The 23845-nt window shown below is 34.9% G+C and overlaps 1 protein-coding gene across 1 annotated transcript; it reads right to left on the minus strand.

Annotated features, from left to right (window-relative positions):
• Positions 1–23327, minus strand: LOC122535768. Its single transcript, XM_043667570.1, has 6 exons — positions 23172–23327; positions 14487–14589; positions 14306–14391; positions 9537–9641; positions 1088–3474; positions 1–1048 (listed from the first exon to the last, which is right to left on the minus strand). The coding sequence occupies exons 1-6, from the start codon at positions 23197–23199 to the stop codon at positions 305–307; spliced, it is 3453 nt and encodes a 1150-aa protein (XP_043523505.1). The 5' UTR covers positions 23200–23327; the 3' UTR covers positions 1–304.
• Between the last annotated feature and the right edge of the window lie 518 nt (positions 23328–23845).

Consider the following 23845-nt stretch of genomic DNA (forward strand, 5'->3'; position numbering starts at 1 on the left):
TCACTGTGACAATCAACATATTTAATTATTCTCACAATCGTTCAAAGATCCATTACATTTTCAAGGAAGGAACGTCAATTTCTCACGCCAAAGTCTCGAACTCGGAAAAAGGAAATAGAGTGTCAAGAGTTAAAAAGAACAAGAGAAAGAAAGATGGTCACGGAATTGGAAAGAAAAAGAAGGAAAAACGGTCGTAGAAATCTAAAAAAAAAAAAAAGAGAGAAAAGGAAAAAAGAAGCAGCAGGACATCACAGATTTCATTCTAAACCTAAGTTCATTCCTAGAAGATCCTAAGAAACCACCTTCAAATCATTCCTGAGACGCTTCTCGTTGTTTCGTTCTTTCTCGAAAACGGTCCATTCACCGATTTCTCCTCCAGAACGGTCTCTCCCTTCACACTTTCCACCGTTTGCGGCTCGATCAAACCACCTAGAACAGCCTCCACGTACTCCTCTCTGCCCTCGTCGGTGTCAAGGGAGAATCCAATCGACGGGACAAATTCCGTCTTCACCACAGTCTTCACCTCAGACTCCGTGGTGGACGTGACATTCGCCGTGGCCGCCGTCGTCGACTCGACGTCCACGTTGGAACTCGTCGACGAGATCGTCTCGCCAGCAGTCGGTGTTCCTTCGTGCTCGTTCGCTCTCTCGAGAGAAACCGCAGCCTGAAACCCAACCGATCTCTCTTTCTCAGGCAGCTCGAGGGAGCTTCGTTTACCATCTCTGTAAAGAGGCTCTCCGAAGTTCTCCTCCAGCTGACCCAGAATCTTCTCTTTCGACCGTGTGGCAAAAGTTTCCAAGTTCAGCTCCGTGGAAGTGGTCTCCTGAGAGGCGATGGTCGCCGCGTCTTGCTCGAATTCCGCGTTCGAGTTCACGTCTTTGGCGATGGTTCCCAGCGACGCGACGCTCGGCCTCGAACTCTGAACGTCCGACAGGGAGAACGGGCGAGGAACTCGGTCTAGCTTCAACAACTCCGACATCAACTGAAGAAGACTGACGATGTTCGGATCGTTTCTCTTGACGTCAGTTACATCCATGTCGGTGGTGTCGTTCGTTCCGAGCATAGACTCGCCTCTGACGTCCGAAATGTTCACAGCGGTCGTACGCGACTCCGTGGTTCTACGAAACTCCGGCTCTACAGACTTGATTATCTCCAATTCGTGTATCTCGTCGCTGAAACTCGAGGTCTCTTTGCCCTGCCGGGCTATCAGTTTGCTGATTATGTCACGCCCGGTTGGCACCAGCTCCTCGTCTCTGTTCATCGTCAACGTCACCTGATAAGGCGAGTTGTTCCTATCGATACTCTCCTCGATGTGCCTCAGAGTCTCCGGCCTGCTGGATCCGAGCGAAGCTCTCGACTCGTCCGATGTTTTCTTCTTTGTTTCATCTGCGACTGAAGACTCGACGTCGATGGATTCAGTCGCTGGAGACGGCGGAGTTTCGTCAAATCGCCGCGTCGAGCGTTCCTCGGAACTCGGAGCATCGTCCGCGCTAAACTCAAGCTCGATCCTACCGATTTTCCCTTCGTTCTCGGTGTCGTTCTTGAGTGTCAATGGTGCGTCCCCTTCGGCTCTGCCTGCAATGTGATCTCTCGCGGCGATTCTGGCATTCGATCGATCCTGAAGAGAGGAAGAGAGCCACGATCCAGTAGACAATACCAAGATGCTAGCCATTGTGCTGGGATGATTCTTGAAACTGGAGTCTCCAGAGATCTCTTTGCCCCTGTAGTTGCTCGTTATCGCTGCGATTCCATCGAGAGAAGTAGACTGATCGATATAATCGTCGGGATCAGCGCCTTCGAAGCTTGGCGGCTGAGACGTGCTCGATGAGTAAGGCGCATCGTGCTGGGCCGTGTAACGAATCAACAAAGTAGATCCTTCGAACAGATCCGGCACCTTTATCTGAAACTTGCTCTGCGCTCTTTCTAAGGGCGGTTCTAAGAATTCGGCTGGTCTAGACGTTTGGAAATCTCCGCCGATGGATCCCTTCTCACTCTCGTTTGAATATTCAGAGTTCGCGTCGCTGGAATTGGAAGTGTGCGAGGATTCGCGTGGACTGGTGCTCGCTTTTATGGTGCTCTCGATAACCGACGGTGTGGTGGTCGATATAAAACCGTTCGAATTGCTCGGAATTCCTTCCTTTCTCGTTTCTTCGTCGTCTCTTTGGTACTGTTCGGTCGTTCCCTCCTTCTTCGCATCGGACTCTGGTTTGGCCAGCGTGTGCTTCACCTCTTCACCGCGAGAGTTGAACTCGTCGCGGACCTTCGTCTCGACTTTCACCGGATTCTGTTGGCGAACCGAGATCCCTCTGTAAGACTGGCGCAACGCTTGGCCAAGACCGATGCTACCCCTGGCATCGATATCGTCCGCGGAATCGAAATTCTCCTGGTCCCTGTTCCTCTCTCTGAATCGTTCGTAAACCTCCTCGAACAGAGAACTCCCTCTCGCCGCTTTCGTACGATTGAGGTCGTTGAAGTCGTCGAGGACTCTCACTTGGAATCTCTCGCTCGGTCGTTCGTCCCTCGTTCGTTCCTGGTTGTCGGTGTCCTCGTAATCGTACTCGTAACTCTCCTGCTTGACGTACTCGTCGTCTCGGCTGGATTTCCTCGATGGGACAGCCACCGACTTCCTCGAGTCTGTTCCAGCGAAATCCTTGCCTCGGCTGGTGAAGACTCTGGTAGGGGGAGTGACGAAACTGTTGGTCCTACCGCGTGAGAAATAATAGTCAGAGCTGTCTATCACCTGATCCAGCTTGTTGTACGCCAAGGTAGACGATCTGAACATCGTGGGAACGGTCGGAGAATAGAACCTCCTTGTTGTAGTGGTGACTGTTGGTACAGTGGGCGCGTAGGAGGGTTGGAACTGGTTGGTGAACTCGTTCGGCCCTCGATACGCGTCGTGGAAGTCCTTGTTCCTCTGGTCCCCGTATCCCGGGTCGTTGATCTTCTGAATTCGAATAATCGGCGAATCTTGGTAGGGAGATCCAGATTTCTCGCTCGAGTAGAATTTGTCTTGGTAGCTTCGGCTGGCTTCTGGTTTCCTGGTCCCCTTCAGCTGATAAGAAGACGGAATGAAGTCCCGATTGGCAGAGGCAGAGTAATCGAAGCTCGTTCTCAGATCGTTCCCGGTTGGGTCGACTTGAGAATAGTCGAGGATTCTTCCTGGACCTCTCTGATAGTCCACTATGCTTCCAGTTCGATCGGGATCCACCAGGCCATCCTTCGTCACGTCTGTACCCGATTGAAGGCTGATCATGGCGTAAGCCTTACGGATCATCTCGTCGTCGTCTTGCTGGTAGCTGTCGCGGTTCACGTCTATGTACTTGCTGCTGGCTGAACAGTCCACCTTGGTCCACCAGTCGCAGGTGAGCAGCTTCTGGCTGAATATGGAGCCTATCGGGCAGAGGAACGAGGAGACCAACACGTCGTGGCACACGTGGAACACTTGGCACCCGGCTACCTCGTCTGCGTAGTAACCTGATGAAAAACGAGAGTATTTAGTTCCTGAGGCGTTTCTGAAATTATCTTATCATCGCCGTAGTAATCTTCTAATGGTTCATTTAATACGTTTAATAGCAGATGGAGAAGGGAATGAGTGTTTTCAATTTGTTTGAAATGATCACGACCGCGAATACTCACTTTCCAGCGTGATAATGCGTTACGGAGGAATTCCAACGAACCAAACAGAATATAAATAATTAGATTCGTTACCCAATCGATAATTAGCACGCCCGTGTTTCCAACGATCGATCTTTATCTTAATGATCGAGCCAGCACCACATTTCACTGCATTTTCCGTCGAAAATAATCGTGCGGCAAGCAAATGTTTACGTTCGATGCACGTTACGTAATGGAGAACGAAGTATCGTTACTGTACTTGTTCAACATCTTTCTTTCTCCTCCTCTCACCTCTTGAATTATCTAATGGCGTGATTTCTTCCGCGAGGTTCGACTCGCGATAGAAAAGACGAGCCAGTGTCCATCGCGACGCGATCGGAAATTTCAATTAAGTCGCTCTCTTCGATCCACGAACGTTTGTCACGATTCCACTCGACGAGAGAGAGAGAGAGAGAGAGAGACTGAGAGAGAGAGAGAGAAAGAGAGAGAATGGATATCTATTGCATCAGTGATTGATGATGGGAAAAACATGCACATGGTTATCGCAGTTTCTTCCAGAAAAGGGAAAAGATCAAGAGAACCTTCGAATTTCACATTAGAATTGTATTTGATTTGGTATTAATTAAGCTGATCAAAACTCGAATCTATACTATATTAATCTATACTATATTAATTATAATCTTTATACTATACTATACGACGCGAAATTCTGTATACGTTTTTTAATCTCTCGTCACAGTGTTCGTGAAATTTCAAAATATTTTATGTATAACATGTAATACAAATGTGGGTCTTTTATTTTTCACTATCATGTTCAATCTTTTTATTTGAACTGTTTTTTTTTTAACTCTCTTCTGTTTTATGAATCTTCATATGTTAATACTTTCTGAAAATTAATTGTTTAATTACTTTAGAATTATTTTATATTTTATGTTTTAAATTATTTAATTACTTTAGAATTATTTTATATTTTGTGTTTTAAATTATTTAATTATTTTAGAATTATTTTACATTTTGTATTTTAAATTATTTAATTATTTTAGAATTATTTCATATTTTGTATTTTAAATTATTTAATTATTTTAGAATTTTTCATTATTATGAATTAGAATTACTAGAAATTTTATTACATAAAAAAAATATGAACTTGTATAAACGAATCAACCATCTAACTATCTAACAACAAGAAATCTCGTACTTTTCATACAATTAATATCCCAACGTTTAATTTCATTTTTCTTCTTCGTTCTGAATCATTCAATATCTCCCCTTTTCTTCATTCTTCATCATATGAAAATATAAACTAATATCACGTGCGATACAAACATTGCATATTTAATATTCCAACGTTTAGCTGTTTTCATCTTCTTTGTCCTGAATTATAAAGATATGAATTTATATGTACGTCGACTAACAGAGAAGCAGAGAAACAGAAAAGAAATTGCTTCTCGTTCAGAAGTTTTTATACAGGCCTACGTGTTAGGCTTTCACTATTTTTCCATCGGCAAAAGTCAAACACGCGGCCAATTTGTAATCAGCTGAATAATCAGCGTGCTAAGCTTTCGAACAGCGCTAGTATTGTTTAAATTATCCATCTGGCCTTTATTTTATTGTCGAGCTACTTTCGCTGACATTCTGTTGCTTCTCCAGGAACATCGTATAAGTATACAACATTATCAGGGCATTGCTCAATAAAGAAACCATATAGCAGAGTACTACGAAGGTTGAACTTTCTTTTGCCTTTGGAACTGGTTCAAATTCCCGCCACTTATCCAAACGACGTTGTTCACAACGGTGATTAGGTGTGTGCACGAGGTTCCTAACGAACTGCACGCGTTATTTTCACAGTGAAGAATTACGAAACTGAGGAAACATTATTTTCTTGATGTGTATGAAAATAAGAGAAACGTGTGAGGAGAGTCTTTTTTATTTTGATGAAAAGTAAACAGTGAATTTTGTAGAGACGGAGTGGACATTAATTTTCTGGAAGTAGTTAATTAAAGATACAACTGATCTTGCACGCGATAACGATGAGATAAACAATCTGTAAGCAATGATAAAATAAATAAATAACCTTTAGAAATTATACGATATGAATTTCTTAAAATGGTAGCTTCTATGAATTAACAATAATCTTATACAAAATAGCAATGATCAAATTTCATTGTTAATTCTCAATTATCAATAATCAATTTCATTGCCAAATAGTATTGTACAAAAATTGGCAATAAAATAAATAATTCTCAAATCATAATAAAGTGAACGGACAATTTCTAAAAAATTGTATAGTATGAATTTTCTAAAAACAGGTGACAAATCCACGCAACAGTAGCTTCAAGAAAATTAACAGTATTAGTAGTCTTATATAAGATAATAATGTTCTATATAAGCAATATAAAAATGAATGTTCTACAAACAAGAATAATAGACAATCTTTAATTCTGAAAAAATAAATTGTAACTTCACGAAATAGTAATTCCAAAGAATTTGCACAAATTCTGTTATTAATATTTAAAACATTCACAAGAGGATGACAAAAAAAAAAAAACACTTAATTTCAAAATCAAATAAAAAAGAGAAAAGAAAATAATTTTGGTGCTACAGGTGCGTCAATAAGAGTTGGCAGTAATAATTATGTCAAAATTACATGTTGGACACTTTTGTAAGAGAAGATGGAGCTGCCATTATCTTTCGGCTAGAATCTGAACGCTGTACTAGAAAGTTGCACAATCGACCTATGTTTTATAATAGCCAAGTTGTGTTGCATCTCGGCCATTATTCTCCATTTCTTTTATTTCATCTTCTAGCCTGCACGATGATTTGTACGCTCGATATTACACTAATAAGTACGATTGCACACAGTACAGACAAACATACAACATGATGAACAGTATGATTATTGTTGTATTTCAGTCTCTAGTTGCTAGATGCAACTATTGTGTGTAACAAATTAGACGTTTTCTACATCTTGAGGAAAAACTTGAGTATGCTTTCGTCAATCTCTTCGTGAGAAAAATAGATAAACTTGAGATCGCTGTATTTTTCGAAACTTTCTTCTTGATAATGTGAATGAAACTCGATATTTCGTAGAGCATTCACCGTTCGAATCTAGTTAACATTTATAACACTCTTGTTCAAATTTCAAAAATTTCCAACACTTCTCTGAATTTTCTAAGTTTCGATTTCTATTAATCTGAACTTGAAACCAACGTAAAGTAAGAAGTCGAATTTCTTTCTTTAATTTTCCGTCAAAAGATTTTAACAATTTTAATAACAAGATCGTTGTTAATTGCATTGTTAAAAATGCTCTAATGATTCCATGAACTTTATTTTAATCTGAATCTGATCTCGAATTTAATGTTATAATTAAATCAATGAAGTCAAACATCTCTTCTTTAATTTCCAACAATTGTTTGATTTTTCTTGAACTTGCAAATAAAGTCTCAAGTTACAAGTTATTAAAAATTCTTCAAGAGGTTACAATAGACACAAATTTCATTTAAGTTTCAATTACATTTCTGAGGAGTTACATCAAGAGAACGAACGTATGAAAAATCGAGATTAGACAGAAAATTTATTATTATTATTATTATATAAAATTTATTATTATTATAATATTAAAATTATATTACGTAAAATTTATTATTATTAAAATATTAAAATTATATTATATAAAATTTATTATTATTAAAATATTAAAATTATATTATATAAAATTTATTATTATTATAATATTAAAATTATATTACGTAAAATTTATTATTATTAAAATATTAAAATTATGTTATATAAAATTTATTATTATTATAATATTAAAACTATATTATATAAAATTTATTATTATATCAAATATTATATATTGAAATTATTTATCAACCTGAAGCACCACGTTTGTCGATTATTTGTAACATCTCTCTCTCCCTCGAAACGTGCTCGGAACGTTCGTTCCGCGAATCGAAAGTCCACGCAGGAGGCAAGAAGAAGATTCATTGGACTTTACGAAGACGCGGCAGACAGAAAGATAAACAACGTTTCGTTGAACGTTCGCGAAACGTTTACCTTTCCAGGTGAAAAGTACGCCGGCAAACATTTTCGTGCGATTTTTTGCGACAAGTTTCGCCCCACGGCTTGGGACGGTGACCTATTGCAAAACCGAAGAAAACACTGCGAATGGATTTCGCAGGTCGCACGTGCTGGCATCATGTGTACGTGAGAGTCATCCTTGACATCGATGCTCCACGTGGAAAACGATGGAGAACACGTGTAAAACAATGGTAATCGATCGTAAGATAGAGCTTGGATAGACTTGGATCATTAATGGGATTGCACGTTGCATTGTAATTAATACTTTTCGTGCCTTCTGACGAGAAGAATTGGTTTGAATTGCTGGAGTTTCAGATCAACGTTTGTTACAGTTATTATTGTCAGTTACAATCATTGTAACTAATTATCGTTGCTGTTGTAATTATTGTTAGTTACAATCATTGGTTACAATTACAATTATATATATTATATATATTATATTGTACTGTCAGTTGTGATCAGTTATAATTATATTTGGTTACACATTGGTTGCACTGTTTTAATATTAAATTGTTACATTATTAGTTTGGTCATTAATATTATTTGATGTTAATATAATATCATAATTCTTTCTTTTGATAATAATAATAATTTTGTTTGATTAAAAACAATATTAATATCTCTTTCTGGACTGATTGATGAATTAATTAAATTGTTCTTAAAGATTGCCGTCTCATACGTTTGATTTAAAATCAATTTTTGACATGAATTCCAAAAGGAAATTGATTTAGAAGTACAAAAGGCAGTGCTTTTTTTTCTGATGTGTGATGTTTATGATTAATATGTTCAATTTCATTTCCACAAACTCTGTCAGAAGCAGTTTGACCAATCTGTTGATTTTATTAATATGCCAGTTCCAAACACGTTTCTACGACCAGTATGATAAAGATTAAACAGTCATATCATTGATTGCTCTGTGAAACCTTGCCTAGTTCTGACGTTATTACATTTATTAGCCGTTCCAGCAGAATCTCTTCTTCAACATGCAGTGAAGCATTATGAAGTGAAATTAAGGATAATTGACATATATTGTAGATTTGTGTCAGTTTCATTCTCAGGAATTAAATTTCATCTTCATCTAAGAAATGCATTCTCATCAATTCCATATTTAACCTATTTAGTTAAATACCGCAGACATTTTCTATCTTCCAGTGTTGTCTTTTTTGAGATGATTAAATGGCTACTCTGTTAGTTATGCAAATAGAATTAATTGTAAATTTTTGATAACTCTATCTTCCAATATTATCTCTTCTGAAATGATTAAATAGATACTCGGTTAATTATACAACAGAATACATATTGTATGTTCTATTCATTCAGTCTAATAATGCTCTAATATTAAATATTAAATAGATGCTTAAATTTTATATTTTTAATATTTAACATTTAATATTGGGATTTAACGTCTATACAAATTTCAATTATATTCGTTCGTAATAATTAATTTTATTTTATTATTTCATTCATAAGAAATTTAAATATTTAATATTTATTATATACATATTATTCAATGTATGCAATATTTCAAGATTTTAGTATTGAAATTTAAATATTGAGTGTTTAAGGTTTAATACTTATTGTATACATATGTACATGTGTACATATTATCCACATCATTAAATTTATCAAACATTTCAAAATTTTAACATTAAAATTTAAATATTGAATATTTAAGATTCAATATTTGTTATACGTGTGTACGTATGTACATATCATTTAAATTTATGCAACATTTCACGATTTTAGTATTAAAGTTCAAATGTTGGATATTTAAGAGTCGACATTTAGATTAAAAAGAAAAAAGTCACAATTTAACGAAAACAGACAATGTAATTCACCTCGTGAGCGTTCTTCGCACGTGAACCCGGTCTGAGGAAGCGTCGTGTACGCCGGGTAATCAACACCTGGTTCTCCTGGCACGTTCCTCCTGATATCTGACAAATCTAAAAAAAAAAAAAGAAAAAAATACAATCGCGTCTTAATGGAATTCGAACAAAATGCGTCGAATTAACAAACGTGAGTGACACAATGCTACACAAATGAATTGGATGGGAAAGTGATGCGGTTGATTTTACATTCAAGTTCATCGTCAATGGAGATCGACGAAATATTCGAAATGAATGGCAACGTGGATAATAATAATGTGCAGAATAAATTCTGAAGAATATCCCGACTATCCCGCAAATCATTCTGTTCTTATGACATTAAATAAATATCATCGAACGGCGGCGAACATTTCGTTGAACTTTCAACACAAACGCGGTTTGACTGCGTATGTGTTGAGAATGAAAGGTGTGCATCCTGAATTGTAGTAAATGTTACGATGACTGTGAATGGTCTGTTGATTGTTTGCTCGAGCAAACACACTTGCGTTCGTTTGCAGTATCAATTTTTTTATAGGGACACGCGTATGAAGTTTCATTGACATCTGTCAATAAGCAAAGCTTGAAACGTTTTTCAATTTTTCAATTATTTCCTGTTCTATTTTGGGCGTGGCAATCAGTTTCGCAAGAATTTAATTAATTTAATTAAGATTTTATTGAACTACTGTATATTGTGGAAATTTTCAATAGAAAAGAGAAAAATTGAGCAACAAATTCAGTCTATCCTGAAAATTCTCTTTTCTTCAGATGACATTGTTGATCAATATAATAAGGCTACTTGTATTCAAAATTAACATATCCATATGATACTAGATATAATAATAAACATATAATGGTTAATATCTAAAGGTTTTGGAAAATGTGATTACGAAATGCATAAATTAAAACTGATCCAGCAATTGAAAAGAATATTAGAACCACCAGAATAATTCTCAAAGTTCACTTTAAATTACATAAATTTACAACTGATCAATTTTAAAATAAATCTAAACTCGCAACTTTCCATCGAAATTGCATAGATTCACGTTAATTGCCTGTAATTTATCTACAATCTTATAGATTTGTAAATCAGCTATGTACAAATACAAAAGTCGTCGACGCTTTTAAAAATATGCAAATAAAAGCCTCGATCATAAACGTCTCTTCGTTCCTTTCACTTGTAAATAAATTCAACGTTTCAATGATCGGTAATCGCAGTGTTAATTAAAAAAAAAAAAAAAAAAATAGAAGAAGAAGAAGGTATTGAGAAACAGAGATCCGTAGGAAAAGAAACTGCGACTGTATTATAAACGAAGGCGATTGGAAATTCAAATAGCACGAAAAATTCACGCCTGGATCTTGCGCAAAGCAGCATGGTGACGGCCGATGGCGAGTCAAGGTCGCGAAAAGGACCTCGCCAAGATAATTGAGCGTGTGTGACATTTAAAAGGATCAATCGGCTCGCGGCGCCACACGTGATTCCTTCGGTTCGCTTCTTGTAATCCGCGAAAGGTTTCACGTGACCTATCTGCGGTGATTTTTCCATCATACGTCATACCTATCGCCTTTCACGCCACATCATAACAGACTCTCGTCCTGTTTTTTCTTTTATTTTCTTCAACCTGGCGAACGTCTATCACTCGATATTTAAGGTATTAAATCTCTATTAAATCTCTTGCGCTGGAATGACGTGCGCCGGAATTCTTTTTGTCCCAAGATTGCAACATTTTCTCAGTTTTAGGTATATATTTAAATGTATGGCAAAACGAATGATAAGTTTGTTATTTCTTAATCATTTCTACCCAGTGATATCACACGGGTTCGGTCACTCGTTATGGTCCGCAATCAGTTGCCGGCGCAATGGTTTAATCACAGAGATCCATGTCCATTTCTCTCAAATTTTAAACGGAAGAAAGATATCGATTATGGATCTTAATTGGATCGTATCGTAAATGGACTGGCGGATTTTCATGCAATGGAAAATTAGAACGAAACAGATAAAAATGAATATGTACACGAATAAATATTCAAAATGAAATATCTGTAATTGTGTAATGATATATAATAAATTATAATAAAATATTATATTATAGTATTATATAATAAAATATTATATTATAGACAAATCGAAGCTAGCTAGATTCTAATTTTTTAATTATCTTCACAAGAATAGGAATTTGAAGGAGTTCAGTGAAGAAAAAATTTGAAGGAATTGAAATGTTTATGATTTATAATTTAATAAATAATTTGGTTCTTAATAGATGAACTGTAGCAGTTGTATTACTTATAATAAACTTCGTTTTTTCTTGTGATTTATTTGTAATAACCGTTTCCAAAAACCGTAAAAAAAAAAACATCTTTGATTTCTTTTCTAAATATTAAAAATTTGCAAATGTACACTATGAAGATTCGTATTTCGTAAGACGAAGAAATGTAAAAAGGAAGAGGAGAACTTGTAAAATATATAGTCGATAGTTATTTTCTTCGTATTCTTTAGAGACCTTGGCAATTTGGATTCACCTACTGATTTTCTCATAATTCCTGCAGCTAATGTCAAAGGTGGTAATTTATCACGTTTCAATAGACCTTCGTAGCGAGATTACACCTTGTGCTAAAGATTTCTCTACGTATTAGAAAGAGATTAGCGGCTAACTCTGAAATATAGTTGCAATATGAAAACACGAAATTGTAATCAAGTCTCTATGTTCTTTTCATTTTCTTCGCGCTTCGTATTTCTACAACGGCTATAACGAATTTTTTTTTTTTATATATTCTTGTCGACATGTTTATAAATATTAGGACACTTTTAGGAAAGTTGAACAAGCCTCAAAGATCACCAAGAATTTATCGGAATTATTTGTCAAAGTGACGAATTATTTAAAATAGAAACTTTGTGGATTTGCAACGATGAAGTTTTAAAAATTCCGAATGATTTTTTTCTTTTTTATAAAACAGGCAAATAAAATCTTCTTTATTTCGTTATAAAAATTCTAACACTTGGTACAGATTGTAACCTCTTAATCATTTGAATTGAAATCTTTGGTTATGAAGAGTCTGTATAAAATCATCTAACAAACGACAAATAATAACAACGATAAACAGCGATTCTATTTTTGCATTAATGAATCAGAATCGGTGTCAACGCGTAATCAGTCGTAAAAACGGAGGAAGATGAATAACATTACCGCCTAAGCATCAAATAATTAACATATTGCCAATATTTTTCATTAGTCCTTTGCCTGCGCTTCGTTATATGCTAATCGCAAACTACCATTGAGACGATCGTGTCAATGGTTAAGAATGGTGTCAAGAGTTATTAATCGCTACGTATGAAATAACTAACGCACAAAGGTGAAATGGAAAATGGAAAATTGAGAAATAATGAGGATTCTTCCACGGAATTGGAATCTAGTAAGAAGACAATTTCAGCTTTTTTTCTTTTTATACTGGAAACTCTGAGAAAATAAGAGACTCCTTGACCCCCTTCCCATTCTCCGACTGATTATTTTCATAATAAAATCACTTTAGAGATGGTTATCGTCGTTTCCTGTTAACGATCTTTCTATTCATAATGCCACCAAGTTTGTTCGTCCCGTGGCATTATTCACCGACCATTAATTATCACGATGGCTGACAGTATCTGGATATTTGTCGTAATTTAAAGTTTATGGGACAATTAACCCTTTACTCCCTTATTTAAAAATTTGTATAATTTTCTGCATGAAATTATTTCTGTTTTTACCAACATGAGATAAATTCATTATCATTATAGTATATTGATATCATATGATACTACCGTGCAAGTTTGAAAGACAATTAACCCTTTACTCTCATATTTAAAAATTTGTATAATTTTCTGCATGAAATTATTTCATTTTTACTAACATAAGATAAATTCATTATCAGTATAGTATATTGATATCATATGATACTGCCACAAGTTTGAAAGACAACTAACACTTTGCTCTCATATTTAAAAATTTGTATAATTTTCTGCATGAAATTATTTCTATTTTTATTAACATAAGATAAATTCATTATTATTATAGTACATTAACATCATACTACTATCAATTCATTGGTACTACTGACTGAATTATCAAAGTATTAATAATTTAATTAAATTTGTATTAGCTAGATCAAATAATATTTCTCTGTATTTTTATATATTCTATTATGCTACATATACATATATTATGCTACGTATACATATATTATGTTGCATGTATTATATATGTTACAATATTATAATATATAGTATATAATACTTATATTACATTATATATTGTATATTATTATAACTATATAATACATTATAATATATATTATTATTACAATATATATTTATTATATGCATATTATAATTATTATTATAATATATAATATATTATATAATTAATACATTATAATATATTATAATAACTATATAATACATTATATTATAATATATATTATACATATATGTATATATTCTTCAGAATCCCTTTTCACACATTTTACCCTCGAACATATTTAACATTTAACTAACCAAACACGTTCAATACGTTTTGTCGCGACAAAAAAAGAACGAAAGCAAAGGGATTTAAGATCCGTCATTTTAACAAATTCGATTGATCCTACCTTCGTTGATTGGTTCAGAATTACACCGTTGAAATTACACGTGGCGCTAATTAGCGAAGAATTCCACGCAGAGAGAAAAAAGAAAAAAAAAGAAAGGGGGAGAGAACACGATAAAAATGATCTACCTGTTTTCTCCTCGTAAGGATCGTACTGGCCACCTGCAGATCCATAACTGTCAAACGCTCCCTCTTCTTCCGGATCGAAGAACTTCCTGGAACGACATCATAGGCTGGTTAATCGTAGGCACGCATCCGTGTGCGAGTGCACGCGAAATGAAACGAAACGAAACGAACGAACGATCAATACCTGCCCCTGGTGCCATCGATAGCTCTTCGTGACAGGAAGCTTCTCTTTGGGATTTCATGTTCAAGACTGCCGTGAACGTTGCACAAGACCAGCGTCACGAGACCTGCGCAAAGAGAAACGTCCACGTTTGAGGATGTTTCGCTGACAAATGTTTTAAGAACGTGTGTAAAACAATTAGACAGACGCGAAAATTCAAGATGATCTGAAAAAAACAAACGCACGAGCGGTGTTTCCTTATTTGCCCGAGATCTAGAAGTTGCAAACGAGCAAATAATTGAATATAACAATAATTCTGTACCTAGAATCGTTGAACATTTTTACATCCTCGTTTTTCCAAGGTGACCATTTTCTATTCGATTACTTGTTGTGTTAACAAATATCAATTAAATAATATTACGTGATTACGATGACTATAATTCTTTTACTAATATCTCGTAGCTTCCAGATTGCATTCAAATTTGATGAATATAATTATGATAGTCATCGAAAAGTTACGCAATATCACGTGATATGTTCACAAAATATTCCTGTAAGCGTTCGAATTCTTTCTCGAAAGAAAAGTAATTTTCAATTTTCCTCCAATTCATCTTGGACAGCGCGACGTTATTAATCTCGGTATTTGATTGTTCAATGTTCAAACGTTCGAAACATCTGTAGGCTCTCAGTCTCTTTGTATTTTCGACTCTTGCAAACAGGACGAATGACGTATGCGCTTATCATCTCCCGATTCGCGAATTCCACTTTCTACTTCGTATTACATATGCGTACAACGTTCCAGCATTCCAACACCGGATCCTCTGCGAGTAAACATCGTCTTTTTACAGTCTCCCCTAATCGAAACATCCATTTACACCGCGTCGCTTCTGCGAGTTATTAATTCAATTAAATAACAAATAATTAGATAGCAATGTCATTACCCTATCATAAAAAATTAATCATCTCATTAATTTATTAATTTATCAGTCTGGCAATTTATCAATCAATTAGACAATCAATTTCATTTGAACTATCAATTCAAATGCCAAAAATAATAGATATTATTATGTTACTATAAAAAATTACCATTCTATACATTCACGAATTGGTCATTTTGGTAATATCATTAGCCTATTATAAGAAATTACCATCTCATTAATTTATTAACTTATCAGACTAGTAATTTATCATTAGACAATCAATTTCATTTGAACTATCAATTCAAATGTCTAATCAAATACCAAAAATAATAGTTATTATTATGTTGAAGTTGCCATTCTATACGTTCACGAATTCGTCATTTTAGTAATATCATTACCCTATCATAAAAAAATTACCATCTCATTAATATATTAATTTATCAGTTTAGAAATTTATCATTAGACAATGAATTTCATTTGAACTATCAATTCAAATGTCTAATCAAATGCCAAAAATAATAGATATTATTATGTTAACGATAAAAAGTTACCATTCTATACGTTCACGAATTTGTCATTTTACTAATATCATTACCCTATCATAAAAAATTACCATCTCATTAATTTATTAATTTATCAGACTGGTAATTTATCATTAGGCAATCAATTTCACTTGAACTATCAATTCAAATGTCCAATCGAACGCCAGAAACGACAGATATTATTATGTTACCATAAAAAGTTACCATTCTATACGTTCACGAATTCGTCATTTTAGTAATTTATTATTGGATGTTCGGATTAGCCATTCGACCAAATTTTTGTGCTATTAATTCAGTAGAATATTCGATCAGGAAGACACTTGAGAGTAACATCAATCTGTCAAATTAACATTCAATCTCGTAAAACAATGAAGCGAAGTGAAACAATAGTCTCACGACCTGGTTACAGACAAATTCCATCACAAGTTCGAGAGTAAACGGCTCACGGTGTTTCGTTGGGAACGTTAGAACCGGTATTCGAATATTTCACGAAAAGTGGCACGTTCTGTTCGTGTTTTGCAAAAACAGGCGTGTTTCAGTTTGTAAGAGTAAAGAAACGTGTCAAGATCAAATCGCGTAGACATACGTATCAAGCGAAGTATACAACTTCATTATAAAACCACAAGGACGACGCTCGTACAGATCAAAATACACGACTGAATTTGAATTCTTGGGGAATAATCCTTGAGCCTACGCGAGACTAAGTTGCGAGATGAATTCGAAAGTTGACCAGTGAGCAAGTAAAAGTGGCAAAAATCGAGCGAATTTTCGAGACGTTAGCGAGTGCAGAGGATTCATTAGCATCATCGTGTGCATACTTTCGCCATTAACAGCGTTAATCGTTCGAGTCTGTACTAATTTCCGGAACTACGAGCTCGTTAACTATGTGCTGATAACTGTGTTTGACGAGTCGCGCGAAAAGAAATTACCTTTTGTCATTTCGGTCAACATTTTCGTGAAAACTTATGTAAAATACGAGCACGAGTCTTTCGAGTAGAATTTTTCTTCGAATTTTGAAACAAAGAAAGCAAAGAAAATTTGAGAAGTTTGTCAATACTACGATTTATTTTGAAACAATATTAATAATATTATTAATATTGTTATTATTATTTTTATTGTCAGTGTGGAATGGATTAAATTTCCAATTTATCACTTTTCATCCGTTTTTAATATGATTTAATTTTTTGAAAGTTTTGTCACAATGTTTAACGTTAAAATTCTGTTCAGTAATAATATTAATAATTTGAATTGTTTAATACTATTGTAGAACTACTAGAAATGGCCAAAATGGTCAATTTATAATTTTCCATAGAAATCTTATATATTTATGATCTTCAAGAAAACATAAATAGAAGCTTGTGTGTGTATATATATATTAATTAGTATTTTATATAATAGTATTTCATACGTAAATCAGAAGAAGAAAAAAGTTAAGTTCTCATACTCTCCTTTTTATTCTATTTACGTCAACATTGCGAAACTTCAAACGAACCAAATTTTCATTTTTACATTTCACAAATAGTAAAAGTGTCGTGTACAATTAAAAAAGGACAAAATTCAAAGCAAAAAAGGTACCCAAATCTAACCCAAGGCAAGAGGAACAGGAAGAAGAATCAATTGATCTTATATTCATTGCCCTTTTTCTTCTATTTGCGTTGAAATTGAATGACAAAACTGAATAAACCAAAAGCACGTAGGCTCGAGCCGAGAAATATTATACAATACCGACGTTGTTTCTGAAATTATAGTCACCCGGCAACCGGTTAATGATGCAGCCACTGCCTCACTAATATTTCGCCATCTTAAAGATTCTTTTTCTTGGAAGCCAACAGGTCTCTTGCAGTAACAAGAGCGTGCTTCAGAGGCGATGGAAATTTAGTGTTCCTGGTTAACGCAACACACGGTCCGCAAATATGAATTAGTTGCCACAGGGTTCTACTTGTAAATGTCGAAACGAACACGGAGATTCCTCTAACAGTAATCACGAATTACGTGGCACGAAACAGGTAGAGGAAAAAAGAGAAAAAAAAAGAGAGTGGCGATCATTAAGAAACGGTAGGTGTCTCTTCTAAATGATCTTAAACGCCTAAATTGTTAGGTGAAGCGGACTAGCCGGAGGCTCACGAGAAAAAAGCGCGATTTCATTTTCTGCTTGCTCCCTTACGACACGATTTTGGCAATAGATCATGATTTTTGCAACGGATTGCAACGGATTATTAATTTTTTTGAAATTGAACTGATCACTTTGATCACGTCGATTTCTACGTGAAATTTGTATTTTAATTAATATAGCCGGATCTCACTCTCAGGTTAGTGAAATTTTAAAGTAACGTAACTCATAAGAGATTTCGTGAGCAAGTAGAGATCTTAATCCCTAAGTGGATTTATTTATTATTATTCAAATATTTCGATCTAACCTTTAATTTACGTCAAATTGATAAATAAAAATAAATTTTCCTCCACAAGATTAAACATAATATTGTGACATTTATGAAGTATTTGGTCACTCATGGAAACTATTTATGAATATAAAGTATAGATCTTTTTCAACCGTGACCTTAAACCCTAAGTGGATTTAATTATTATTATTCAAATATTTCGATCTGACGTTTAATTTACACCAAATTGATAAATAAAAATAAATTTTCCTCCACAAGATTAAACATAATATTGTGACATTTATTTGGTCACTTATGGGAACTATTTATGAATATAGATCTTTCTCAATTGTGACCGTAACCCCTAAGTGGATTTATTTATTATTATTCAAATATTTCGATCTGACGTTTAATTTACATCAAATTGATAAATAAAAATAAATTTTCCAGCACAAGATTAAACATAATATTGTGACATTTATTTGGTCACTTATGGGAACTATTTATGAATATAGATCTTTCTCAATTGTGACCGTAACCCCTAAGTGGATTTATTTATTATTATTCAAATATTTCGATCTGACGTTTAATTTACATCAAATTGATAAATAAAAATAAATTTTCCAGCACAAGATTAAACATAATATTGTGACATTTATTTGGTCACCGTTTGGTGACCGTAACCCCTAAGTGGATTTATTTATTATTATTCAAATATTTCGATCTAACGTTTAATTTACGTCAAATTGATAAATAAAAATAAATTTTCCAACACAAGATTAAACATAATATTGTGACATTTATAAAGTATTTGGTCATTTATGGGATCTGTTTATGAATCTATTGTATCATACACATCATACATTTAATTAAAATTAAATTTGCAAAATCAGACGTGGAAAATTATTAGCTCAAAATTCAAAATACATAATTACACGTGATACGATTGATAAATGACACAGTTCAAAACCAAACACGAGAAAGAGAAATCGAAGTAATTATAGATAACAACTGTTAGTTTAAAATCAAACATCACAGAAAAGAAAAAAGAAAAAAGAAATTGAAACGATTACAGCTTAAAATTAATTGCAACGCGAGAATTATATCCTTAAATGCACCACTGTTGAACGAACAGTTCAGGACGGACACGATAGAGTTCGATCGATCGAGCGAATCGAGACGTTTCCCAACGAGCCAGTGACACACGTGTATCGCAGTCGTTCGGTAAAAAAAAGAAAAAAGGAAAAGAAAAACCGTAGCAGAGCAGTTTCAGGCTTGTCTCGGTCGCTTTCTCGCGTGTAACCCAATTAAAAAAGTATAGCGCGCGTACGGTGATGTCATTGGGAATGCGAGATAACGGGACACACCGCGTTGTGTTGTGGGAGGGGCAATTATTATTGACAATCGAAGTTCCACGGATTCCTTGGAACGATCGATCCTTCTGTTCGAGAGAGAGAGAGAGAGAGAGAAAGATAAAGAGATAAAAGTGATCCTTGCCAAGTGGCTCTGTACCCCCGGTAGTTGCTGACATTAAAAAGATGAGGCAAGAAAGGTCACAAAGATGCGCGGCTAAGAAGTTGGGAACCTGTGCATACCACGGATCGTGAAAGACCAGGTCGCCTGACTGATTTTTCATGTTAATTCGTTGAATTCATTGCGCAACCTACAGATTTAATAACAGACAAATCTAGAAGATTTTAGTTATTAAGTCACGCCAACTTTTATCGTGAAATTTCGTTCCAGCCTATTAAACACACGTGCCGTTACAGTTGTGTGGATCTGATTCGCCTCAAAATGTAAGTTGCTGATATCTAAACTACACCTAATTTACCTAAATTCTCGAATTTCTTGAAACTTTACAGATAAGAATTATTTATGGTTGAGAAAATGTATTATTCAGTGATTCACTTGTAATTTATAATTCATCGATATTAATCAAAGTCAAGCTTGTTTATTTATAGCAAAGTTTATCGTGAAATTTCCACTATTATCTCTACTTTATTTTATTCTGCTTTTCGTTTATTTCTTTCACACTTCGTTCTCATTCTCGTCACGCGGAAACCAGTAGCCACGTTAAATTAAATTACAATTCGATCAAGCTACTGATTGATGCACGAATGACGGTGAGAATTTATCCGTGAAAGGACGTTATGCAATCTCTGCGTGTATATCCGATGAGGTAAACAATGAACTGCAACAAGCGGTATAAAATAATTACGAGATCACCTACCATCAATTTGCACGTAATTTATTAAATATATTAAAAAATTTATAATATCTTTTTCAATCGAAATGTAGAAAACTCCATTTCGTTTCATACTGAAAAACAGAGAGACGAAGACACTTGAATAAAATAATAAAAGTATGGAAATAATGTAAAACGTAAGAACATTAATAAAATAGAAGCAATTACTGCAAAATAGTAATTTAAAAAGGCTAAAATTTTAATTAAATTAAATCTCATATTAAAAATCTCATTTGTTGTTACGTCACGCGTACTTCATCAGATATACATTTCCTCAAAATTAAACGTAAAAAATTCCATTTCATTTCACACATTACGAATTAGAAATGAAGATAAAAGACACTAGAGAATTTCTTTACACTAGAGAATTATAAACTTTTAATTACAAATATAATCAATACTTTATGCCTCGTAGAGTGTAATTTGCAAGAAACGAGAAGAATATCGTAGAACGGTAATTTTTCAAATAATTCAGAAAGTTCAGTTCAGATTTGTGAGAAGTTTCGACAGCAAAAATTCCGATCTCTGCCTCGTCTGAACCCATTGTACGAATCTGCATGCTACTTCCGATCAATTGAATCTCTCTCGTTCGTTCGTACAATCGTAACGGAGCGTTTCGTTATGTACCGAACAGAGCCGTGAGAATATATTTGCATTTTCCTGTCTCTCGTACAGTTTATGAATCACGAAGGTTTCGCTCGTATCCGATATATATATAACATACGTGTGAAAATGTAATCGCAAACCTCGTGCATTACAAATTATTTCGAGGTTCGTTACTAGACTTGCAGACATGCTTGCATAATTTTGAGAGTTTTATTGGAGAAAAATTGAGCCTCTGTAGATAAAATCGTTTATCAAATGTTATACTATAATTCGAATATTTTACACATTTTCGTATATCGTGTGAAATTACGTGAAATTTGCAATTCCTCGAAAATATAGCCGAATTAGATGCATATTCAATAATTAAGAGAAAAGTCGCTAAATCGTCTGAACAAAAATAAATAAAAATTAAAAAAATCTGTTATTACTATGCTTTTACTATATATATATATATGTTATTCAATTTTTATTACTTTTAATCGCGAAATTCTGAATGTTTTCATTTAATCTGATTTAATTTACATTGTTAGATCATAATCTAATTTTATCAGTCTAATACGAACAATTATTATAGTTTCAATACTGTAAAAGAACAATAAATTATAAATAAATAATTTACTAAGGGAAGTCATTATTTCTGTTGGAATCTGTACTGTGTTCCAAACTTTCGAGCGAGAATGTAAATCAAAAATTTCAAACAGTTCATTGTTATATCAGATCATGAAAAAGAGATCAATTATTTCGTCAATTCACTAGGTAAATGCCAAACGAAATAAATCACTCCCACGCAACACCCGCAATGTCGAAACATTGGTTCTCCAGGAGATCACGGTGTGATTCATCATTTCTGAATTCCAACTAATGTCAGCTTCATAATTCTATTAATAAAATATAGCTGTCAATCTTCGATCTTCTTCGATCATCACCGAGAAGACCATTGTAGATGTTTCTTTCGTACACTCGCAATCACGTTTAAACAGTAATTGGACATTTGAATTTAAACGCAAGCCAAGCTGATAAATATGATATCTTGCGTCAGATGCTACATTAAAAATTGGACTCTTCGAATCAACCACAGACTCTACAAGCAAATCGAATCAAGCAAACATGCGATAACAACACGTTGAAATTTAACGTTATTTAATGAAAGAAAATTAAAATTAAATGTGCGAGTTAAGAAGTGAATATCTCGAGCCGCTTACAAACTGTAATACCACGAATCGATCAAACTATCGAATCATGACTAAACGAATTAAAACATCCAACTTTACCACATCAAACTTCAAACATCTCTCCAAAACATCTCGAATCAACTATATTCCACAACTGTCCATAATTTGCACCAATTTACATCAACAAATTAAACAACTAACTCCAATACTATGTCAAACCTCCAAACACCAAAATGTCTCGTGTCAACCTCACGTCATACTCAACGCACACCAATTTATACCAACGAATTAAATATTTAACTATAATGCAACGTCGAAACTCCAAACGTCAATCGATCATGCCACGCTCAACATACATCACGAAACAAACGAATTAAATATTCAACTATAATGCAACATCGAAACTCCAAACTCCAGTCGATCGTATCACGCTCAACGTACAATCCAACGTCCATACACTCCAACAGCAATTAGTAAACACCAAATAATTAATCAATTTAATCAATTACAAATCCTCTGTGCCAACCATCGATTAAGAATCTGTGTAGCTGAAACCACGTCGAACCACACGGAAACCCTCGTCAAACCCTCGCCATTAACGCGCGACAATGCGATCCTCGTTCGAGACGAGTTTCGACACGGGTTCGACTTCGGACTCTACCAATGGACAGTTCTTACCTGTCGCTGTAAGGAACGGACCTATGTGTTCCCCCCCGATACAGGTAAATCTGATCTGATCACGGAAAGTCGTGCGGCAGCCTCGGGCCAGCCTGATACATTTACACGGAGCAGAGAGCCGCGAGAGGGAAATTCGATTCCAGTTCAGTTCACGTTCGCCACACTTACACAGAACGGGCAGCGTGGTCGGCTGCATTTTGTCGCACGTTGCATGAGTGTCCCGACGATGGTGTCCGACGTCGAACGTCCGGCCAGCCAGTGTAGCAGCCGATGCACTGCGACTACACCGATCTACTCGCCGAGAGCCTCTTCTTCCAAGCTTCTGAACGAAAAGGGAAGGGATCCCGCGCCTCTTACCTTTCTTCTTCTCGCTTTCCGCCTCTCACCCGCGCGCCGTACACGCATCGGTCATCCCTTCGCGAGGAGGAATTCCTGCCGCGCCTCTGACCACCGAGGAAATTTGGTAGTTGTTCATCTTATTTTCTTATTTTCTTTTTTTTTCTCTTTTTTCAGTTCTGGTCAGCTTTGGAGCGGCTTGCTCGAGTTGCTTTAAGTTGCTCGTTAGCTTCTAAACTGATAGATATTCAAGATTTTCTTGTAATGTATGGCGTTTTTTAAACGAATTTTTACTTGCTATAATCTTATAATCGTCAATTTTTATCTCTTTTTTTTCCACCTTATCTCATTTTGGTTATAGCTTTAATACTGGAGTATCGTGTGTACTGTATTTTTCTGAAAAATTGAACTGGTTATAATTTTTGTCTCTTTTTCTTCATCTTATTTCACCTTGGTTATAGCTCTAATACTGGAGTATCGTGTGTACTGTATTTTTCTGAAAAATT

This window comes from Frieseomelitta varia, unplaced genomic scaffold, assembly GCF_011392965.1.
Source record: "Frieseomelitta varia isolate USP_RPSP 00005682 unplaced genomic scaffold, Fvar_1.2 scaffold_768, whole genome shotgun sequence".
Lineage (NCBI taxonomy): Eukaryota > Metazoa > Arthropoda > Insecta > Hymenoptera > Apidae > Frieseomelitta > Frieseomelitta varia.

Bases quoted from the DNA above. Each gene is read 5' to 3' on its own strand.
- LOC122535768 (XM_043667570.1), bottom strand. From the start codon at position 23,199: ATGCAGCCGACCACGCTGCCCGTTCTGT. The intron at 14,590-23,171 runs GTAAGTGTGGCG...CTCTTTGCGCAG, and splicing joins GACCACGCTGCCCGTTCTGT to GTCTCGTGACGCTGGTCTTG. The intron at 14,392-14,486 runs GTATTGATCGTT...ATGTCGTTCCAG, and splicing joins ATCGATGGCACCAGGGGCAG to GAAGTTCTTCGATCCGGAAG.